This window comes from Chlorocebus sabaeus, chromosome 5 (assembly GCF_047675955.1).
Source record: "Chlorocebus sabaeus isolate Y175 chromosome 5, mChlSab1.0.hap1, whole genome shotgun sequence".
Lineage (NCBI taxonomy): Eukaryota > Metazoa > Chordata > Mammalia > Primates > Cercopithecidae > Chlorocebus > Chlorocebus sabaeus.
Window position 1 is genome coordinate 46,618,879 of NC_132908.1, and position 21,075 is coordinate 46,639,953.

Consider the following 21,075-nt stretch of genomic DNA (forward strand, 5'->3'; position numbering starts at 1 on the left):
TCCCCAAAACTCTTTCCTCTCCCCTAAGATGCAACTGCTATGGCTTGAGATACATCCATGGAGAATGGCTTGGTTCCTACATCAAGCATCTGGGATGAAAATACATCTGAAAACCCCAGAGTGGAATCCACCTGCCCCACAAGGAGCCACAGAGACCAACACCCGAGGGAACAGAAGATTGTCACGCACATCACAGGTTGTATTAGTCCATTCTCACACTGCTATGAAGAAATATTTGAGACTGGATAGTTTATAAAGAAAGAGGTTTAATTGACTCACAGTTCCAAATGGCTGGGGAGGCCTCAGGAAATGTACAATCACGGCGGAAGGCAAAGGAGAAGCAGGCACCTTCTTCACAGGGCGGCAGGATGAAGTGAGTGCTGAGCAAAGGGAGAAGCCCCTTATAAAACCATCAGATTGGCTGGGCATGTTGGCTCATGCCTGTAATCTCAGCACTTTGGGAGGCCGAGGCGGGTGGATCAACTGAGGTCAGGAGTTCGAGATCAGCCTGGCCAACATGGTGAAACTCTGTCTCTACTAAAAATACAAAAATTAGCCAGGCATGGTGATGGGTGCCTGTAATCCCAGCTACTTGGGAGGATGAGGCAGAAGAGTCGCTTGAATCCAGTAGACAAAGATTGCAGTGAGCCAATATGGCACCATTGCGCTCCAGCCTGGGTGACAGAGCAAGACTCCATCTCACAAAAAAAAAAGAAAGAAAGAAAAAACAAAGTCATCAGATTTTGTGAGACCTCACTCACTGTCACAAGAAGAGCAGGGGGGAGACCACCCCATGATTCAATTATCTCCACCTGTTCCACCTGATACGTGGGGATTTGGGGGATTACAATTCAAGAGATTTGGGTGGGGACACAGTACCTAACCACATCGCAGGTTCCCTGAGTAAGCCAGCTCCTATTGACTGCAATTACCAAATCTCTTTATATTGTTATTGTCCTCACTTTTTGGCAAATGTGTCTATCTAAGTTGGAGGAAGTTAAATGATAAATGACCTATACGTATGCATATGTTGCTGTCAGCAAAGTAAAGGACGAGTGGAATCTGTGCTATAGTGCAGCTCTGCCACAAACTTGCTGTGTGACATTGGGCAAGATGCCTAGCCTCTCTTGAGCCTCCATTTCCACATATGAAATACAAGAATAATGATAATACCAATGGTCAAAGCGCACCTGCAAGAACTCAGTGAGGCAATGCCTATGGAAATGCCTGCTTGAGGAAGGCAAGGAGGCAGAGTAACAACCACATGGGCCTTGGGGACAGTGAACCGAGTCCAAATCCTGGCCTAGCCATTTACCAACTGGCTGGCCCCGAGTCTCTGCAGGAGCATGCAGGGAATGCCAACACAGACAGGCACGAGCTCATGGGCAGAACTGCAGGAGCCTACAACAGTCAGCTCCCAAAGCAAAGCCACACTATGCAGCTGTGGCCCTATCTGAGCTGTGGCCGTCCCTGATGGGTGAGTCCTACGCAGCTCTGCCCCAGGCTCCTTTGGGTCCTCAGGCCCTGTGGCTTTGCAGAAGTCAGGGGCTGTGGCTGGAATCCCAGGCCAGTCACCTCTCTTTGCTTCCTCTTTCCACGTTTGGAGAAGGCATTTCCTCCCCTTCCAGCCCTGAGCCAGTGGGTCAGGTTTCCACCCAGATGGAAAGTCCCACCCAGGGCCCCCAGAGGACAGCTCACCATGGAAACTCCACAGGGCGCCTGCCAGACACGGGGTAAGTGGCCACTGGCAGGCCTAACTGGGGCGGGCTCCCAGTCCTGCCCACCAGGAAGGGGAGGTGGGCAGGAGAAAGAGAGGGGGCTCCAGCCAGACTTTAGATCTCAGACACAGAACAACATCCCTACATACGCAGAGCAAAAAGTGGGTGATCGTGCATACATTCAGGTGTGTGCATGTGTGTGAGCATGCGTGTGCATCTGGGTGTGTGTGTCTATGGAACATGGGGCAGTGGAAAGACCCTGAATTAGGAGCCACAGCCCTGAGCCCTCTAAGCACTCTGAGCCTCAGTTTCCATAACTGCACCCCTGCTGGAGGCTGGATTGGACTCAGATAAGATGAGTAAATGCAATCATCCAGTAAGAAGTAAGCAACAGGTAGGATCTGCCAGATGAAGACCCCCAGGCCTGTTGGAATAAACCACAGCCAAATGACAGTCTGGGCAAGGGGAGGAGGGGACACTGTGAGTGAGGTGCCTCCCATGGTGTTCAGTTCAAAGGAGAAGCACATAAACAGAGCTTCCCAAACTGTGTTCCAAGATTCTGGGCTTAGGGATAGGTGGTCCTCAAAAAAAGGGATGAAGGACAGATTCTGAGTCCAAGAGTTTTAAGAACCCCTCCCTATAACTCAAAGCATCCACAGGCATGTTGAAGGCCCTTGGAGATCCTGCCTTAAAGAAACCCATTTAATTGCACTTAACCAGGCACTTAGGAAAGTTACCTGAGCAGCTGCCCCGCCAGCCCCCAGACGCAGCCTAGTGAAGGCAGCGTCCAGGCCAGGGGAAAACACTGGTCTGTCCCAAGCTCTTACATCAGATGGAAGCAGCTTTGATTCTATTTCTCTTTGGGCCTTGGCTGCCAGGAGGCTCAAAGGCATCCTGACCCTTCCCTTAGGTTTTGACATAATTAGTCTCTTCATCTATTATTTGAGCACCCCAGTGACCCACAGGCCACCTCCACTGCCTTTCATTAATAATCATCACAGTTAGCGCTTACTGGGGACATGCTGTGTGCCAGGCACCATGCTGGACACATACCATCTACCCTCTCACCTGTCCTTATAATGGTGACACAAGGTAGCGGCTTTGTTATGCCCATTCTACAGATCAGGAAGCTGAGCTCTGGGAAGGTGCAATCACTGAGTCAAGCCCATTCTCGCAGTGAATACACTCTTAATTTGCGCAGTGTGTGTTCACCTGCCCACTGCTGCCTCCTCACTCTAGAATGTGAGTCCTGGAAGTCAGGGACCCAACTGTGCTCTTGTGGCCTAGAACGACACAGACGCCTGACAATTCTGTGATGAATAGCTGGTGGTGAATCAGGATTGAAATAAAGACCTGCCTGCCTGAAAACCCATGCCCTTAACTCATATGTTTTTTTGGTCTGCAGGTTTTGGTAAACCTAAGGCTAACCTTAAACTTCAGTGTAACCCTAACCCTGGTACCAAACCTATGCTTACCTCTAGCATAATCCCAAATGAATTAATTAATAAGCCATGAAATGCTCCCTGCCTGGCCCTGTCCTCGGCTCTGTGGGGCAAGGGCTCTGACCACAGCGGCTTGGGCCATTTAGGGAGAGGAGATGCAGGAGCTCAGGTGACAGCATGGATGGACTCAGCGAAGATGGTGGGAGCACATGGAGTCGGCAGCAAGGAGAGGGCAGTGGAGACGGAAGGCTGTTTCCCTCCAGGGAGGCCTGGCCAGACCTGAGTAGGGCAGACCAGGCCAAGCGGGGCTGGAGCGGCGGTCACGGAGCAGGAACACCAAGCCGACCCCCACTCCCAGGAGCAGCTACTCTGGCCTGCGAGGGCCAGCCCAGCGGGTGGGGAGGCGATGCCCTGCCCAGCTTCCTGTCCCGTTCCAAGCTGGCCAGAAGCCCCACAGCCAGCACAGGAAATAACAGGGGCCCCCAGAGGCCGCCCAGGCAGGCCCTGCTCTGAGGCCACCCGGGGAGGGAAGGAGGCCATTGTCGGCCTTTGTTTCAGTTTCCCCAGCGTTACCCAGGCTCCAAGAGGCCACTGGGAGCTCACAAAGCTTCTCCCAAACCTGCAGCTGTCCAGCCTCCCCCAGCCCCAACCCTGGGGACAGGCCCGCCAGGCCCCTGGTCTCTTAAAGAGGCAGGTGCAGAGTGGAAAATGAAGTCACACGCAAGTTGGGGGTTGGGGGGCGGTACATGCAGGCCACAGCAGGCCAGGCAGGCGAACAGACAGATGGACCAAGACTGGGGTCTAGGTCCACACCCAGGTCAGCCCAGCACTGGGTCCAAGAGCAGGGGTGCACATCTTTGGATGGAAAGAACGTCTAGGACCCTGAAGGTATGACAAAGAAACGGAAGAAAGAAAACAGAGAGCAAGGAGACGATGTGGACATCTTGAACACCCCGCCTGGGCACTGTTCCTGATCCTTCAAGGGAGACAGCCTAGAAACGGGCTTTTTCTGCTCATTTGCAGGCCCGGATGTGGATGAGTGAATGCTGCATATGTGTGTGTGCCTCTGTATGTGCATGGATTTGTAAGTGTGTGCACATGCGCACTATGTGTATGTTGGCAGTGTGAACACACTCCTGCATGCATGTATAGGCATACATCTGTGTTGTGCATGTGTGTGCACACCTCTGTCTGCAGGCGTCCGTGTGGGTGTACATTAAGCATATGCATGCACTTGGCTGTGCATGCATATGTGTGTAGTACGGAGGAACACGTATGTGAAGGCCCATATATGTGAATGTGTGTATTGTGTGAGTGTGCAGACGCCAATGTGCGCATATGTGTGTGTGTTTACATGTGTATGGGGGTACATGTGCATTGTGTGTAAATGTGTACCTACGTGTGTGTGAGTGTCCATGTGCATTGTGTGGAGTACGTTTGCACTGAGTGGGAGTATGAGCATATATATGTATGAATGTGTGCATGCGTCCTTGTGTTTGTGTGCATGTAATATGTGTATGTTGCGTGTGCACATGCATGCACACACAATGACTTGTGAATTTACACGTCACCACCAAAGAGCACTCACAGGCTTGTGCCCATCAGCAATCACTCATTCCCACACTGATCCTGGTGGCTTCTTACTAGTGGTGTGTTGCTGCAATGACATTAGGGCTCACAGCACATTCTAGTGCCGCTCATTCCACAAAGATGCAGTAAGTCTCCACTGAGTCCCAGGCACTATGAATTAGCAACTACAGAAAGCGTGCCCTAGACTCAGACAAAACCCCAACTAGCTGTGCAGACTGGATCAATCTCTTTACCTCTTTGGCCTCAGTTGCTCATCTGTGAGATGGGAATGCTAATACTGTGGTTAACAAGGCTTAAATGAGATAATGCATGTCACAGCCCGCTGTCTGGCACTGAGTGGATGCTCACTAGATGGTTATAACTTTTTTTTTTTGAGACGGAGTCTCGCTCTGTTGCCCAGGCTGGAGTGCAGTGGCCGGATCTCAGCTCACTGCAAGCTCCGCCTCCCAGGTTTACGCCATTCTCCTGCCTCAGCCTCCCGAGTAGCTGGGACTACAGGCGCCCGCCACCTCGCCCAGCTAGTTTTTTTGTACTTTTTAGTAGAGACGGGGTTTCACCGTGTTCGCCAGGATGGTCTCGATCTCCTGACCTTGTGATCCGCCCGTCTCGGCCTCCCAAAGTGCTGGGATTACAGGCTTGAGCCACCGTGCCCGGCCGGTTATTACTTTTTAATTGTTATTGTTAAGACAGTGCCAATTGCTGAGGATACGACAGTAAGCAAATAGGCACTGTCCCTGCCTCCACAAGCTTGCCAGGTTTGCAGGACATTTAGCCTTGATAAGTAGAATAGCATAAGTAAAATTTATCATATTTGCCAGACTAAGCATGAGTCTGATGTGCTAACTACTACCACATATGGCCAGCAGCCATCAGTTAAAGCAATCAACCATGACAAAAGAGAAAAACTTATTAGTGGAGGTAAGATAATAATTTTTTGAACCAGAGAGGCATCAGATAGCCAGGTTCAGCCTAATCTCATGTGTGTGTGAGTGTGTGTGTGTGTGTGCATCTCCCTGCACACTCAAGGATTTTAAGGGAATGTCAGCTGACATGACAGCAGCCTAACTCCTGTGGGCTGCCTGCAGTCTATAGCAGGGCACCACTGACCGTATCCAACCCAGGAGCTGGGCCCTTCAGAGTGTCCACCCAGGAAGCCAACACGTGCCAGGTGGTGCGGTCAGGCTGACCCTGGCCATTTCCTACCGGGCACTGGCCCATGGCCGCACAGTCCATGTGTCCAGCCCCACCCAGGGAAGGAATCTGGTCTCAGGACAGCCTCAGGCCTCTACCTTTCAGAGCAGACCCTGCCCACCTCCCACCAACCCCCACCCCACCTGGCCTGCCCTGCCCCACTTGGGAAACAAGCCATGCCTCACCAACCAGGGTGAACAAGAATGGTTCCCTACAGATTTGGTTCCACCCCAAACTTGCAGGAACGTGAAGCAGATTGCCCCAGGCACTGTGGCCATGCCTAGAGATTGCCAGTCAAGATGTGGGGAGAAAGGCAGGGAGTTGTGACGATGTGATGAGAAGGAGGGGCCCGTTGGAGCCTTCTCTGTCACCCATACAGACCCAAGCTCAGAGCTAAGCTCCTATGGGCACTTCCCTCCACATGGTGTCAATAGCAAAAGTAAAGGTGCAGGGTGCCAGATGGCACCCTAGGGGTTAAGCACTCCATGCGGATTCCCTGTGCCATCCTCACAATGGCCTTAGGAAGTAGGACTATTATTATCCCCATTTCCGATGAGGAAATGAAAGGACAGGGAGGTTTAGTAACTTACTCCATATTGAACGGCTAATAAGCATCTAGACCTCAAACCCAGATTTTGCTCTTAACAAAGTGAACAAAACTCAGGCCCTGCACTTCCCAAGACAAATACAGACAAAGAAGTGGAGGTGAGGTTCTGCATCTTGGCAGACATTTGCCAGGCACCTGCCAACTGCCAAGCCAGGGCTGAGCTGTGGGGACGCAGAGAATCAGACTTGGTCACTGCCCCCTAGGAGTGAGCAGAGCATCAGGGAGCTGGGTATAAGAAGAGAAGGAACGCTAGAACCAAGCAGAAGGCAGTGGGAGCACTGAGGGCCAGGATCAGAAGCTCTTAGGCTCAGGGGGCACAGAATTATGGCAGGGCTATCATGGGAAACTTCCTGGAGGAGGTGTCATTTAGGCTGAGCTTCAAAAAATGCCAAGGGGTCACACACAGTCTGTGAACCAACAGCATCAACATCACCCCGGAGCCTGTTAGAAATGCAGAATCTCCGGCCCTACACAGACCTGCTGAGTCAGAATCTGCATCTTGACCATTTGTACACATGTTCAAGTTTGAGCAGCGCTGGTGCAAACCACCCCGGGACACACGCACAAGGCTGGGCAACACTGGAGGGAGTAGGATGGGCACCGACTCCCCCAAATGCATGAGGAGTGATGCCATCATCACCCCACCCCACACACCCCAACCCACAGACACAACTGACTATTTATGGGCAGGCTTCAAGTTGCCAAAGAACTATTGATTTCCAGTGTCCACCAGCAGGACAGCAGGATCCTTGGGGACTTGGGAAAGGGCCGACACCAAAGAGAGGCCTTTCCATCCTCAGGGAGCACCCAGCTTTGGAGGAAGTAGGACTGGCTCCTCCTTGTCTTTACAATCCTCATTACTGATGTCCCCCAAAAAGCCCAACAGCACCAGGAGAGGAGAGGCAGGGCCATGGGCTTGCTGGGGCAGATGGTCCCAAATCAACTGAGCAACTGTGCTGCAAAGTCCCAATGCCAGGCCAGGGACACGAGACAAACGACAGCATCCCTGCCATCAGGGAAGCCCCAAGTCCATCTCAAGACGGTAGAAATCAGCAAGACAAGCTTAGCTCCATGGAAGTGAAGTCATCAGCCAGGATAGAGGTACAGGAGGAAAACAGGAGTCAGAAGACGCACTGCACACCTGTTCATTTCCACATGTCCTGGGTACCAGCACACTTGAGTCCTGAGCACACATGTGCACATGTATGCATGGGCTCTGCATACACACATGCACAGCAGGCATGTCAACAAGGAAGCCAAGTACAGCGGAGCCCAGTGGGGGCCCCAAGGCTGGTGCAGAGCCAGAGGAAAAGGGTGGGCAGGAAATGCCACCTCCTCCTGAGAGAACTGGTCTAAGGTAGCACCAGGGAGCCCAGGATGCAGCACCAACCAGCAGGCAGAGCACAGGGGCACTGGAGCGCCCCCCTGCCAGGGGTCCGAGTCAGGGTTGCAGCTACCTGGGCATGCTCACACACAAGCACACACACAAGTGCATGCATCCATGTGCACATACGGCACAGAATGCCCTACCCCGTGGACTGCTCACCATGGTAACAGAGTGGCCACCTCTCAGCTCCAGTCACCACCTGACGATTTCTGAGGCCCCCTGTGCTGTAGAGGGAGCAGCTCTAACAAAGGCGCAGCCCAGGCTGCCTGGCCAGGGGTCCGTGGAGCTGACTCGCTGGCGCATGCCTGCCACGCTCCCCTGGTGAGCTCGGGGCCACCGCGTCTTCCTACCCAGCCTGCCTGGCTCCACTTAGCTCAACTCCCCACAGGCTCCCCAGCCGAGCTAATGAGAAACTCCCCAGCTGGCCCCATATAAAAATGCATTTCATAAGTCTTTAAAATACTGGGAAATTCTACATCTATTTAGTGAGACTTTTCTGCTCCTTTAAAATGTCTCTTGGTCCTCATCAAAAAGATGATTAGGTTGGGAGCTCAAGCACAAAAGGCAGACGCCACCAGCACACCAGCCCGAAGCCAAAGGGTGTCCAGGCAGCTTGCACCACGGGCCACAGTCACATGGCTCTAGGCAAGTATCATGGGTGGGTGAGACATCCCACAGGCGACCCAATGCAGGACAGTCACTTGGGGAAGTGTTCAAAGTGAGACCCAGTGGGGAACAATGGACACAGACAAGGGGAACAGTCTCTCCAGCCTTGATTTGGGGATTGAAAGAAAAAGTTAGAAGGTGCTGGGAGCCCCTAAGAAAATCTCCAAAGGAGAAAAAAAAGACCACCCACACAAAGATGTTCATCATGGCGTTATTTACAACAGCCATCACCTAAAGCAGTCCGAACGTCCAACAGGGGAGAGGCGGAGAAGAACATTCACGCCCATCCACTTGAGGGCTCCAGTACAGACACTAAGGTGGGAGGTACACGGGTCCCAGGACCACAGGAAGCTGAGGTCCAACAGGAACTACAAGGAAATCCACTGCGAGTTCAGCGTGGACTTCATGTAGAAGCTTATAGACGAACAGAGCTCGAAAGGGGACTGGGAGAAATGCAAACGCAAGTGCAGAAGTGCAGGGGTGTGGGTGGAGTTTCTGTGAAGCCATTGAAATAATAAATATGCACTCCAGCAACACACAAGCAGGGTGGGAGGCAGCTCCGCGTGGTTCAGAAGTGCAGGCAGGACTGCACGGAGTAGCCTCGCCCCCCCATGGTGAAAGGCCCAGGCTTCTGGACATTTCTGTCCATTTTCCCAGCCAAAACCTGGGGGCAAAGGACTGCAGGGGATGAGGTTGTCACCTTGGTCAGGAGCAGGGACCCCGACCATTCTCCTCACCCCACCTTTTACCCAGAACCAGGCTAAAAGAAAAATGAGAGGCTTCAAGGCATTCTTCTCAAGGAGGTCCCAGGACACCAGCTACCCCAATGCCGGCTCTACCTCCCATCTGAGGAGGTCCCAGAGCCTGCAGTCCTATCCCCACCTTCCCCTGCAAACTGCCCCCATGCCCAACACCAAGATGTGGAAGGAGGGCTGGGGACGGGGGCTGGAGGTGGTGTGAGTCCCTGCAGAGAGCCTGGCCCAGTGTTTTCCAGGCCTGACTTTGAACATGGGAGATGTGTGCAAGGTCTTCAAAACATGCACCTCCTCTCCTTCCAGGCAGCAAATCCCGAGGGCTGGCTTCAGTTAGACTCTTCTACCTGACCCAGGAGTGACCTGGGCGCAGAGCTGACTCCAGAGATTCTCCTCTAAAACAAGGCATGGGACCCACATTCTCACTGGCAGGTCTGCCATCTACAGTTGAGGCACTAAATTTATGCATGAGCTGCCTGGGTTCAAATCTCTGCTCTGCTGCTTCTTGGCTGAGTGACCTAGAAGCAAGTTACTAGCATCTCTGTTTCTCGGTTTTCTCATATGCATGTGAAAAGCAATGGAGACCTGGCTCCTACAAGCACCTTGTAAATGGGAGTGACGGTTCCTATTAACTGGGGCAAGAACACCTGTCCCACGGCAAGAAGGCCTAAAAGTCTGATCACAGTGCAACACAAATAAGGTCTCAGGCTGCGGGGCCATCACAGTCAACTGATGATACTGAGTGTTCCTCTCAAACAAGTGTGTCTGTCACCATGCCAGAAACAGACTTACCTAACCTGCCCAGGCGTTCACAAGAAGTATGTGTCAACGAACTGTGTCCTATCTCTGGCCCACCCACAGACCCTCCTCTTACTGCCTCTCCCTGCTGCTGTTTCAGAGCTGCCATGCTGGATAGAAGCCATGGAGCAGACTCTGCCCAACCAGTCCCAAAACCCAGCCTGGTGAGGTGGAAGATTCCAATGAGACTCTGACTAGACAATTACATAAAAATGATCCCCTTACCCACTTCAGGCTAAGCATGGTGGTGCATGCCTGTAATCCCAGCTGCTTGGGAGGCTGAGACAGGAGGATTGTTTGAGCCTAGGAGTTCGAGACCAACCTGGGCAACACAGAAAGGCCCTGTCTCAATAAAAAAAATAAACATAAAAATAAATAGATGCGCAGCTTCAGCTCCCAAATCAAACTCAGTGACGGGGAAAGAGGAGGTAAATTTCCACATGGTTGTGTGGGTTCCCTGAAAGCCCACATCATAGACCTGAGGATCATGTATGATGTTTCTGGTGTCTGCCACTTAGAGACCTCATTCCAAAGGGCTTGTGGGAAGAGGGAGGAAATGCTGAAGGCAAGATGCATCTCCCTACCAGGCTGGGATGGGCGGGAGAGATAGGGGTTAGGGGTAGGGTTAGAGTTATTACCAGGCTGGGATGGGCAGTAGAGGTTATTAGGCAGTAGGGTTATTACCAGATGGGTGGTTAGGGTTAGGGTTAGGGTTAGTGCCAGGTTGGGATAGGCAGCAAAGAGGGGGATTAGGATTAGCGTTAAAGTTAGTGTTAGGGTTAGTAGCAGGCTGGGATAGGTGGGAAAGAGGGGGGTTAGGAGTAGCATTAGGGTTAGGGTTAGTACCACACTGGGGCGGGTGGGAAAGAAGGGGGTTAGCGTTAGAGTAGGGTTAGGGTCAGTAGTAGGCTGGGATGGGCGGGAAAGAGGGGTGTTAGGGATAGCGGTAGGTTTAGTACCAGGCCAGGATGGGCGGGAGAGACGGGGGTTAGGGTTAGGGCTAGTGCCAGGCTGTGACGGGCAGGATACAGGGGATTTGGAGACGTTGCTAGGAGGTAGGTCAAAGGCACTGGGAGCCTTTGGAAGGCCAAGGCTTGCACATCACAAGGTCAGGAGATCAAGATCATTCTGGCCAACATGGTGAAACCCCATCTCTACTAAAAATACAAAAATTAGCTGGGCTTGGTGGAACATGTCTGTAGTCCCAGCTACTGGGGAGGCTGAGGCAAGAGAATCATTTGAACCTGGGAGGTAGAGGTTGCAGTGAGCCAAGATGGTGCCACTGCACTCCAGCCTGGCAACAGACCAAGACTCCATCTCAAAAAAAAAAAAAGAAAAGAAAAAAAAAAATCCATGAGTTGTTCAGAATGAGATACCTTCACACCTACTAGGAAGGTTAGAATTTGCAAAAAGGAAAATAATAAATTCTGACAAGGACCTGGAAAAAGTGGAATCCCTATGGGCAGTGGGAATGCAAAATGCCTGGGAAGGTCTGGTGGCTCCTCCAAAGGTTAAACATAAAGTTACCCTAAGACCCAGTAATTCCACACCTACAAATACACCCAAAAGAACTAAAAACAAGCATTCAAACAAAAACTTGTACATTGCCAGGTGCGGTGGCACACACCTGTAGTCCCTGCTACGAGGGGAGGCTGAGGCAGGAGAATTGCTTGAACTCAGGAGATGGAGGGTGCAGTTAGCTGAGATCGCGCCACTGCACTCCAGCCTGGGCGACAGAGTGAGACTCTGTCTCAAAAAAATAAAAATTAGAATAAAAAAGTAAGTGGATCAGTGGTTGCCTGGGACTGGCAGGGGTGGTAGCTAAGGATACAGTGTTTCTTTTTTATTATTATTTTTTTCTTTTTCTTTTATTTAGTTAATTATTTTAGAGGCAGGCTATCACTCTGTCACCCAGGCTGGAGTGCAGTGTCATGATCAAAACTCACTGTAACCTCGAACTCTTGGGCTCAAGTGATCTTCTTGCCTCAGTCTCCCAAGTAGCTGGGATTCCAGGTGCATGCCACCATGCCCAGGGCTATTTTGTTTTGATTCTTTGTAGAGACAGGGTCTCACTATATTACCCAGGCTGGTCTCAAACTCCTGGGCTCAAGCAATCCTCCTGCCTCGGCCTCCCAAAGTGCTGGGATTACAGGTGTGAGCCACCGCTCCTGGTCAAGAGTTTCCTTTTAAGGACATGAAAATGTTCTAAGTTCACTCAAGTAATGGTTACATATATCTCTAAATATACCAAAATTCACTTTAAGTGGGTGAATTGTATGATATGTGAATTATATCTCAGTAAAGCTGTTTTTAAAAAGATATAAGCTGGGTTGGTTTAAGAATCTAAAGATTTCTTATGAAAATCCAGCTTTTTGGCTTTTCTTTTAAAACCTCTGAAGATCTGGCAACTCTGGACCCAGCCAGAATTCTGGCAATTCATGGCCCAGCTGGCAGGAGCTGAGGGCCAGCCATCCTCTTTGCAGGGTCTGTGTCACCATCCACCGCAGCCCCTCACGTATCAGCCCACCTGGGCCATCAGCCCGCCTCAGGTGGGCCTTTGAGTTTGTGACCCTGGCAAGGTTTTTCCATTTGCAAAGGACTTTCACATTTGTAAGTTCACACCTATGGCCTGGCAAGGCGGGAGAAGTTGGGGTTGCCTGGAGAAGAAGAATGGCCCACGAACAACCCTGAAATCACACATGAAATCCTGTGTGTGTCCGAAAGAGACTCCACACACTTCCACTGGATGCTCAAAGGCACCTGTGGCTCAAAATAGGTTAAGAACTCCAGCTCCACACCTCCAAGGCAACCCCACATCTTGACTCCAAATGAAGTGCTCCTTCCCCTGGGCCTCACCATCAGCAGCCCCATTCGCCAGCAAGCAGCATGAGTGGGCCTGCGCGCTCCGCTCCCCACGCCCCCGCGCGCTCCGCTCCCCACGCCCCGGCCTGTGGACTGCGGGATATTGCCATGAGCTCATCATTTCGCTCCTTCCCCTGCCAGGCAAGGCCGGGCTCTCCATCACTGTCAGGGCCCCTGCTCGAGGGCACAGAAGGAGCAAGCCTGGTTGTTCCTGGGGGCTGAGGGCCACAGGGTCCCCACTAGCAGGGTGGCCAGGGCGGGCCAGAGGTGAGTGAAGACGCAAACTGCGCATTCTGCTTCTTTATTGCAGTTCTCCATCACATGCCCAGGGCTGGGCAAAGCAGAGGAGAGGAAGGTACATGAAAAGCTTGCGCTCTGGGCCAACAGGGCCCCCCCTGCCCAGAAGAAAAGCTATTCTATGCCTTATAGCTCTCCCTTTCTCCTGGTAAAATGCCCTCAGCCCAGGGCCAATGGGGGCCTGTGAGCAGGACCCACCTATGCCCTGCAGTCACCATGCCTGTCCTGCCAAGGACCTTCCAGAAGTCGCCAAAATGCCCCGCTTTCAGGTCCTGCTCAGCTCTCCACCTCCTGATGCCAAGTGGTGCAGAGGTTAAACCACAGGCTCTGGCTTCCGTTGGACTTGGGTTCGAGTCCCTGATGCACAGCCTGCCAGCTGGGGACCGTGGATTCACTACTGTACTGCTCTGAGCTCCTTCCCTCATCTGTCAAATGAGGATGGGGTTTCTCAGTAGCGGTGTCAAGGGTGGCCTGGGAGGTTTTGCTCCCCCATAATCTTCTTTGTCACCTGCTGCCATTCTCTGATGTGGCCAAGTGACATTTTCTCAGTTTAATGAAAAGTATTAGACAAAAGCGGCTTTCACCAGGCCTTTGGCCCTGTTGTCCACCAGATGGCTGTCCCTAAGCCAAGCCCACAGAGAAATGATGGAGCTGCTGCTGGAAGCGGCACCCACCTCACAGAGCTGTCACGATGGCTCAGCGAGACGTTGCAGGTAGAGTGTTCACTCAGTGCCTGGCACACACTAAGTAAGTGCTCAATAAATGTGACATTGCCCACGTCCAGGGCCACCTCCCACACTGACTTCTGCCTGCCACCCAGGCTTGGAGCCATCTCACACACCCCATGCTCAGGGAATACAAGCTGACTTTAAGAGCTCAAGTCCAATAAGAACTGGGAATGAAAATTTATCACATGCATGGCACAAACTAAAAAAACAAAACAAACAAACAAACAAACAAAAAAACACCAGCAAAAATGAGCCAAAGAAAACAAAACAATTCCTGGCCTGGCTGTCTCGTTGTGGATTATCCACTGCCAGGGATGCTCTGCCCTGCCTCTCCCCATCGCTGAGCAGAGAATCCGAAACTGACTGGCACCATGGCGAGCTGTGGCTGTGGAGTCACAAGGAGTGTGCATCCTCCTACATGCACGAGGCATGCTCAGCTCTTGCCTGGAAACTGGCAAATCCCACAGCTCCCACTACTCCCAGGCAGCCCAGAGAGGCCCTAAGACTGGCCGCCCAACTATGGAATTACAGAACTGCAGACTCCAAGGCCCTACCATCAACATCGCCCTTGCCTTCTGCAAGCTGGGAGACACCTCACTGCCTGCAGATGCAGCCAGGGTGCTTGACACCCCCTTGCCCAGGGCTTTCTGTCTATAGCAATCACTGCCAGCACCCTCCTTGCAAGCCACTGATGTTCTCATCTGTCTGCATCACCTCCGGCCCCACTGGGAAAGCAGCTGGGAAGGAGGACCTTCTGTAGACAACACGGGGCTGAGTGCTTTCCTAGTTCAGGGGTTTGGGGTACAGTGGGATCCTCTCCAGAGCAGGCAGCAAGCGTGAGCCCCTGCACCCCTCATCTCTCAGGAGGACTACATCTCTGAGACACGGCGCCTTAGGGTCTTGCTGTTTCCTCCTACCATGGGGAACGCGCTTCCCGCACAGAAGGAGACACACAGGAGGCTACACAGCCCCTTCCCCTAGCCTCCTACCTGCCCAGTGCTGACCCCAAAGCCTGTCCTAGTCCCGGACCCTCCTCCCCAGAATTTGAGCACCACTCACCATGTTGGCTTCAGACAAGTCCCCTCTCTATGGAGGAAGCCCCTGTCACCAAGGGCCAGGGCACCTGCAGCCACAACAGTGCACAAGCCTGGGTCAACCAGGACCCTGTGGACTCTGCAGGCAGCATTAGCTCCTGCTGGAAAGGACATGGAACCAGGGGCCACAGGCTTGGGTTCGAGGGCTTTGTCTCCTTTCCCAAATTTCACTGAACCATCTTCAAACTTCCCGCTGAATCCCCGTATTCTGTACCACTAACACTTTCTTGTCAACTCCGTTTTTTCACTTAAATGAATTTAGCATCATAGTTAAGTCACAAATGTCTATAATATCACACATTAGACACATAACCATGAAAACATTAAATGTTTATATACCCGATGCCTAAGCACATTTTTGAAATACTGACCCAGAGCAAATCTCTCTTCCTGCTTCAGTTTCCACAACGAAAAGCGGAGAAGCTTGGACTGAATGTTCTGTCATAGACTTCCTCAGGCCTTAAGATTCTGCAAGACTGAAGCAGCTCCAGCTCCCCCACGAATCCAGAAAAAGCTGGTCAGGATCCCAGGGCAGGCCTGGCCCAAGGCAGGGGAGGAGGACAAGCAAGGGGATCCCAGCGCCTGCCGGTCAGGGAGCCGGGGGCACCACTACCAAGAGAGGCCCTGGCTGCATGCGGAGCAAACAGGGGACCCTGGCCCCCAACTCAGGAGCTCCCCAAAACCCCCCAAAGCCAGTTCTAATCTCAGTACTCATGGGAAGGCTCCAAGCTGCAAAACTTCACAGTTAGAAAAACTTTATTCATCCACCTATTTTTACAGCTAAGAAACTGAGGTACAGGGAAGAGCTTATGCGGGAATCCCATGTCCTGAGTGTCATGTCACCCCCGACACCTCACGAGTCTGAGCTCCCTCTGTTACCTCTCCCTGGAGGCACGAGCTCAGCTCTGCCAGCCCTGAGAGTGCAGAGCAGCCCCTTCCAGGGAGGGAAAGAGGAATTCTGATGTAGACTGGAGTTTAAAAGTCCTATTAAAGTGGCTTTTATGCAATTAGATTGGAATGAATGTGCAGCAACGCCCATAGCAGGGAGCTTCAAGGCTTGTGCAGTGGGAAAATCACCGCCCATCTGAACTGTGCCCACAAGAAGGAAACGTGGCCCTCAGGAGAATAAGGGAATATTAGTCTCCGTATGTAATAGATTTTATTGACCATATGGAACTGATATAAAAATCGTGTTGCATGGGGTAGTCTGGACTGGAGGCAGGAATGTGACACAAAGAATATCATTTCCATAACCAGTTGGGTGGCTTTCTGAGTTCCTGGACCAGCCCCAGGACCCCCTGCAACTCTTCCACCAGCCCCCAGGCATTTACCTGCTGCTGTCACGGAGGAATCCCAGGCCAGCGAGAAGTCTGAGGCCTCCCCCTCTTCAACTGAAAGAGAGAACAGAGATGGGCCTGTGAGTTTGAAGACTGTACAAATAGATCAGGTGAGGTGCAGGGTGAGGAAGAAGGAATATTTGTGGGGGTCCTTATTATAATACCCATGACCAGGGGAGAGGGGGCAAAGCCTACAAAGAGGCCTTTATTGGTTTCACAGAGATGTAAAATGATCGGAATAAAACAGGAATCGCAAGTTAAGTGCTGGATCAGTTATGGTTTCCCCAGCCCTGTGCCCCTGGCAGACATCACTAATCAATCTCAGCACTACCTCAAGAAACCAATAAGGTTGCTTCAGGGATCAGCAAAGTGGTGAGTGCTCATGACCCTGCTGAGACCTGACCCACAGACAGACCTCAGGACACGCTGAGGTCAACTCTCCCAATGACAGCACATCTGAGCACTGCAACTTATGAGCTGACAATATCAGAAGGCAACCAGCCTCCCCCCACTCCACCCAGGACCCCACAGAACCAAGCCGGGCAGAGACAGGGTGTCCCCACCATCCCACACCCCAGGACATAAGCCCAGGCTGGTGGAGGCCATGCACTATGAGAATATGGGAGAAACACTACACAGCATAATAACACTCTTGTCCTGGAATTAATCCCAGTCTGGGGCATGTAATAATATTAAAGCTGGGTTATGGACTTTGTAAATGGGACTTTGTTTAAGCCAAAAATGTGCATACACAGGATTTTTCAGATTTAATGGCCTTTCTAGCTCTGCATATGCGCAGGCTGAAGCCACCACGAACCACCCAGTTCTCTCCACACTGTCGATGTTCTTGCTGGCACCACGTGGGTGCACACTGAGCCAGGCACTGTGCTAGGGCTTTGCAGCTATCACTGGGTTTAGTCTTCCTCAGCAGTCTCTCAGAGGGGTGCCTGAGGTCTTACAGGTAGTGAGAGCCATGAAGAGTTTGGGTTCAAACCCAGGGTTGTCTGTCTCCAAGGTTGCTTCGAAAACCATGGTTGACCAGGGTACAAAAGATGCTATCCAGAACCCTAGCAACTCAGACTGGAGGGCAGTGACCCCAACCCACCACATGGAAGGCATGTACAACACGCAGGCCGCCACCTTGCGAGTGGAGCAAGCAGGCTGGTTTGTGGTCAGAACCTGAGTTCTAGCACGAGGTGCAGCCTGGCTTCAAATCTCAGTTCTGCCTCTTACTAGCTGTATGTGACCTGAGCAAATGATCTAACCTCTGGGTTTCTGTTTTCCCACTTCAAAAATGGAGAAAATAATGGTACCTAAGCCATAGGGCTGCTGGGAGGATTAAATGGGATAACGTCTGAGCAGCATTGGGCACTGTGCCGGCACAGGGTAACTGCCCCCATAATAATGTCAGGGCTGTCCGCTGCTGGAACAGTGGCCCAACCAACCGAGCGGGGGTCGCTGCCGTGGCTCAAACAGTCCTGCCTACAGAATGCTCAAGCTACCCACTTGACCATCTACCCATGGTCTTCCTCCCCCTCCAGAGCCTCACAGAATGGGTTTCTCTGAACCCTGAGAAACAGCACATGCAAGAGGGAACATCCCCGAGCAACTAGCCAAGGAATGCTAATGAAGTGTGCTCTCTTTTCCAAGCCCGCACCCTGAGAGTGGACAGGCAGGATCAACACAATGAAATGCACAGATAATTTGAGCTGGGACCCAAGCTATTGTTTTACTTAGCTAGTTACAGCTGGAGTGGGTTCTCAAATGTACAGCTTTATAAATAGCAATCAAGACCTTGTGTCAGACAAAATTGATATTATTCACTAAAATGATTCCAACCAGACAGCCTCCAAAACACGGGTGGCTAATGCCTAAGCTGTTATTAACAGCGTTCAATGCCGTGCCAAAAAATCAGTTTCCCTTACATTTCACCTTTTACTTACACACACACATATAAATATATGGTGCTTCTATTAAGAGACTGCTGCCAGTATGCAAGGTTACCATGCTGCCATTTTGTTAGACACCGTCAACAAGGTCTCCATGGGTTCCTAAACCTTAAGAATGACATAAAGCTATATGAGCTGATAAAGATCTCAGATATGTTAAATTTGAAAGAAAAAGCACAAAAAAATATGTTCAGCAGAATCCCTTTTGTATGCATTAAAAAGACATGTCCAGGGCCGAGCACAGTGGTTTATGCCTGTCATCGCAGCACTTCAGGAGGCCAAGGCAGGCAGATCACTTGAGGTCAAGAGTTCGAGGCCAGTTGGCCTACATGGTGAAACCCCATCTCTACTAAAAATGCAAAGCTTAGCCAGGCATGGTGGTGCGTGCCTGTAGTCTCAGCTACTCAGGAGGTTAAGGCAAGAGAATCACATAAACCTGGGAGATGGAGATTGCAGTGAGCTGATATTGCACCACTGCTCTCAGACTGGGCACGACAGAGCAAGACTCCATCTCAAAAAAAAAAAAAAAAAAAAGGCTGGGCGCGGTGGCTCAAGCCTATAATCCCAGCACTTTGGGAGGCCGAGACGGGCGGATCACGAGGTCAGGAGATCGAGACCATCCTGGCTAACATGGTGAAACCCCGTCTCTACTAAAAAATACAAAAACCTAGCCGGGCGTCGTGGCGGGCGTCTGTAGTCCCAGCTACTCGGGAGGCGGAGGCAGGAGAATGGTGGGAGCCCGGGAGGCGGGGCTTGCAGTGAGCTGAGATCCAGCCACTGCACTCCAGCCTGGGCGACAGAGCGAGACTCCGTCTCAAAAAAAAAAAAAGAAAAAGAAAAAAGAAAGAAAGTGGATTGGTGGTTGCCTGGGGCTGGGAGGGGTAGGAGGGTAGGGGTGATAGCTAAGAATATCGAATTTCTTTTTTATTTTTTTCTTCTTTTATTGATTTAGTTATCTGCAGGCATCAGGACATTAATACATGACCCCAGTTCTCCTCTGACCTCTGTGCACCCAGGTATCAGGGCAAATAGTCTGCACACTTGCACCCACTCAAGGCGGTTTAGTTAAGAAGTGTGACCTCCCAAGTCACTGAACTTGAGGATGTCCCAAAGACGTCAAGTCATCCTCTTAGGAAGATCTGGCCTCGGCCATAATGGGAAAGAGAACAGGGAAACATCCACCTTTTTGGAGCCCTGGGGGAGGTCAAGGCTCTGTGCTGGGTCCCAGAAGTCCAGACAGGCCTGCAGGGGTGGAAAGAGGAGGAAAGTGGCCCAGTGCCAACTGGCTGGGGAGGTCCAGAGTGGCAGATCTCACTACAGGCTTCCCGTTCCCTCACTGCAAGCAGCCGCGTGACAAAGTGCAGTCCCTGGAACCACATCCCTGTGTGGTGAGGGATCTGTGGGTCACCTTACCTACCACTTGGGTGTTAATGCATTTTCCTATAACTGCAGGCACCACCCCACTCACATGCCCTCCTCTAGCCCATATTCTGTTTTTTGAAGGTAGAAGCACACCTTCAAAGGTGAATATGGGCTAGAGGATTCAAAAAACAGAAAAGCAAAAACAGAATATGGGCTAGCAGATTGTTTTATGAGATAGGCTCATGCTCTGTCATACAGGCTGGAGTGCAGTGGTGCGATCATAGCTCACTGCAGTCTTGACCTCCTGGGCTCAAGTGATCCTCCCACTCAAGCCTCCTGAGTAGCTGAGCATGTGCCACTTCATCTGGCTAAATTTTTTGTTTTTATATTTTTTATAGAGACAGGGTCTTGCTATGCTGCTCAGGCTGGTCTCAAACTCCTGGGCTCAAGTGATCCCCATCTCAGCCTCCCAAAGCACTGGGGTTACAAGCATGGGCCACCACGCCTGGTTTGTGTACATTCTTGATGAGAAAGAGTCAACATCCAAGCCCCCACCACCCCCATAAGCCGCTGTGCTACCCGGCAATGAGAGTGAGGTTTTTTCTCCCCACAGCTGCACTCTTCTGTCCAGACTGGGTCTCCAGCAATGGCATCACCAGCAGGGGCAGCAGGCACAGAGGAAGGAGGGCCCGTCTGCAGCTGGAGCTGGGTACAGGGGTGGCCTGAGCCCACACTGGCAGCAGGTACTCTCTGGGGGCCCAAGCAGTGAGCTCCCGAAATCCCTAAGAGGGAGTTCTGTGGCCGAGCCCCACTGCACACTGAAGACTCGCAGCTCAGAGAAACCCCAATCCGCACAGGGGCCGATATGGAAAACACACTAAAGCGGCTACTCAGCCGGCCCGCGGCACCTTCTCCAGACGTCCCCAGCTCCACGTCTAGTTTTGTAATGCATACAATAATTGGCTCCACTGAAGCCAAGAGACACACACCCCTACCCTACCCCACTTCAAGGGGAACACAGGGACATCCAATCCTGTGGATGATGGGCATTTGTAAGGTAGGTGGGTGGCCAGGGTGTGTCCACACTGGAGGGTGCACAGAGTATACAGGCATAGGGAGAGTACATGAAGCAAGTGTGTGCACACAGAGAGGAGGCATGAGGGCAAGTGTGTGACACAGAGAGGAGGCATGAGGGCAAGTGTGTGACACAGAGAGGAGGCATAAGGGCAAGTGTGTGACACAGAGAGGAGGCATGAGGGCAAATGTGTGCGCACAAGGAGGGCATGCAGGGTGGA

At 51.8% G+C, this 21,075-nt stretch overlaps 1 protein-coding gene across 3 annotated transcripts in view; it reads right to left on the bottom strand.

Moving 5' to 3' along the window:
- ZNF423 (zinc finger protein 423) overlaps positions 1-21,075 on the bottom strand; it is a 369,045-nt gene that overhangs the window by 286,236 nt on the left and 61,734 nt on the right. For all 3 annotated transcript variants that reach the window (XM_038008513.2, XM_073015355.1, XM_073015356.1), the window contains one exon: positions 16,464-16,523. In XM_038008513.2, the coding sequence (XP_037864441.2) occupies positions 16,464-16,523 (60 nt within the window). The remainder of the gene's footprint in view (positions 1-16,463; positions 16,524-21,075) is intronic.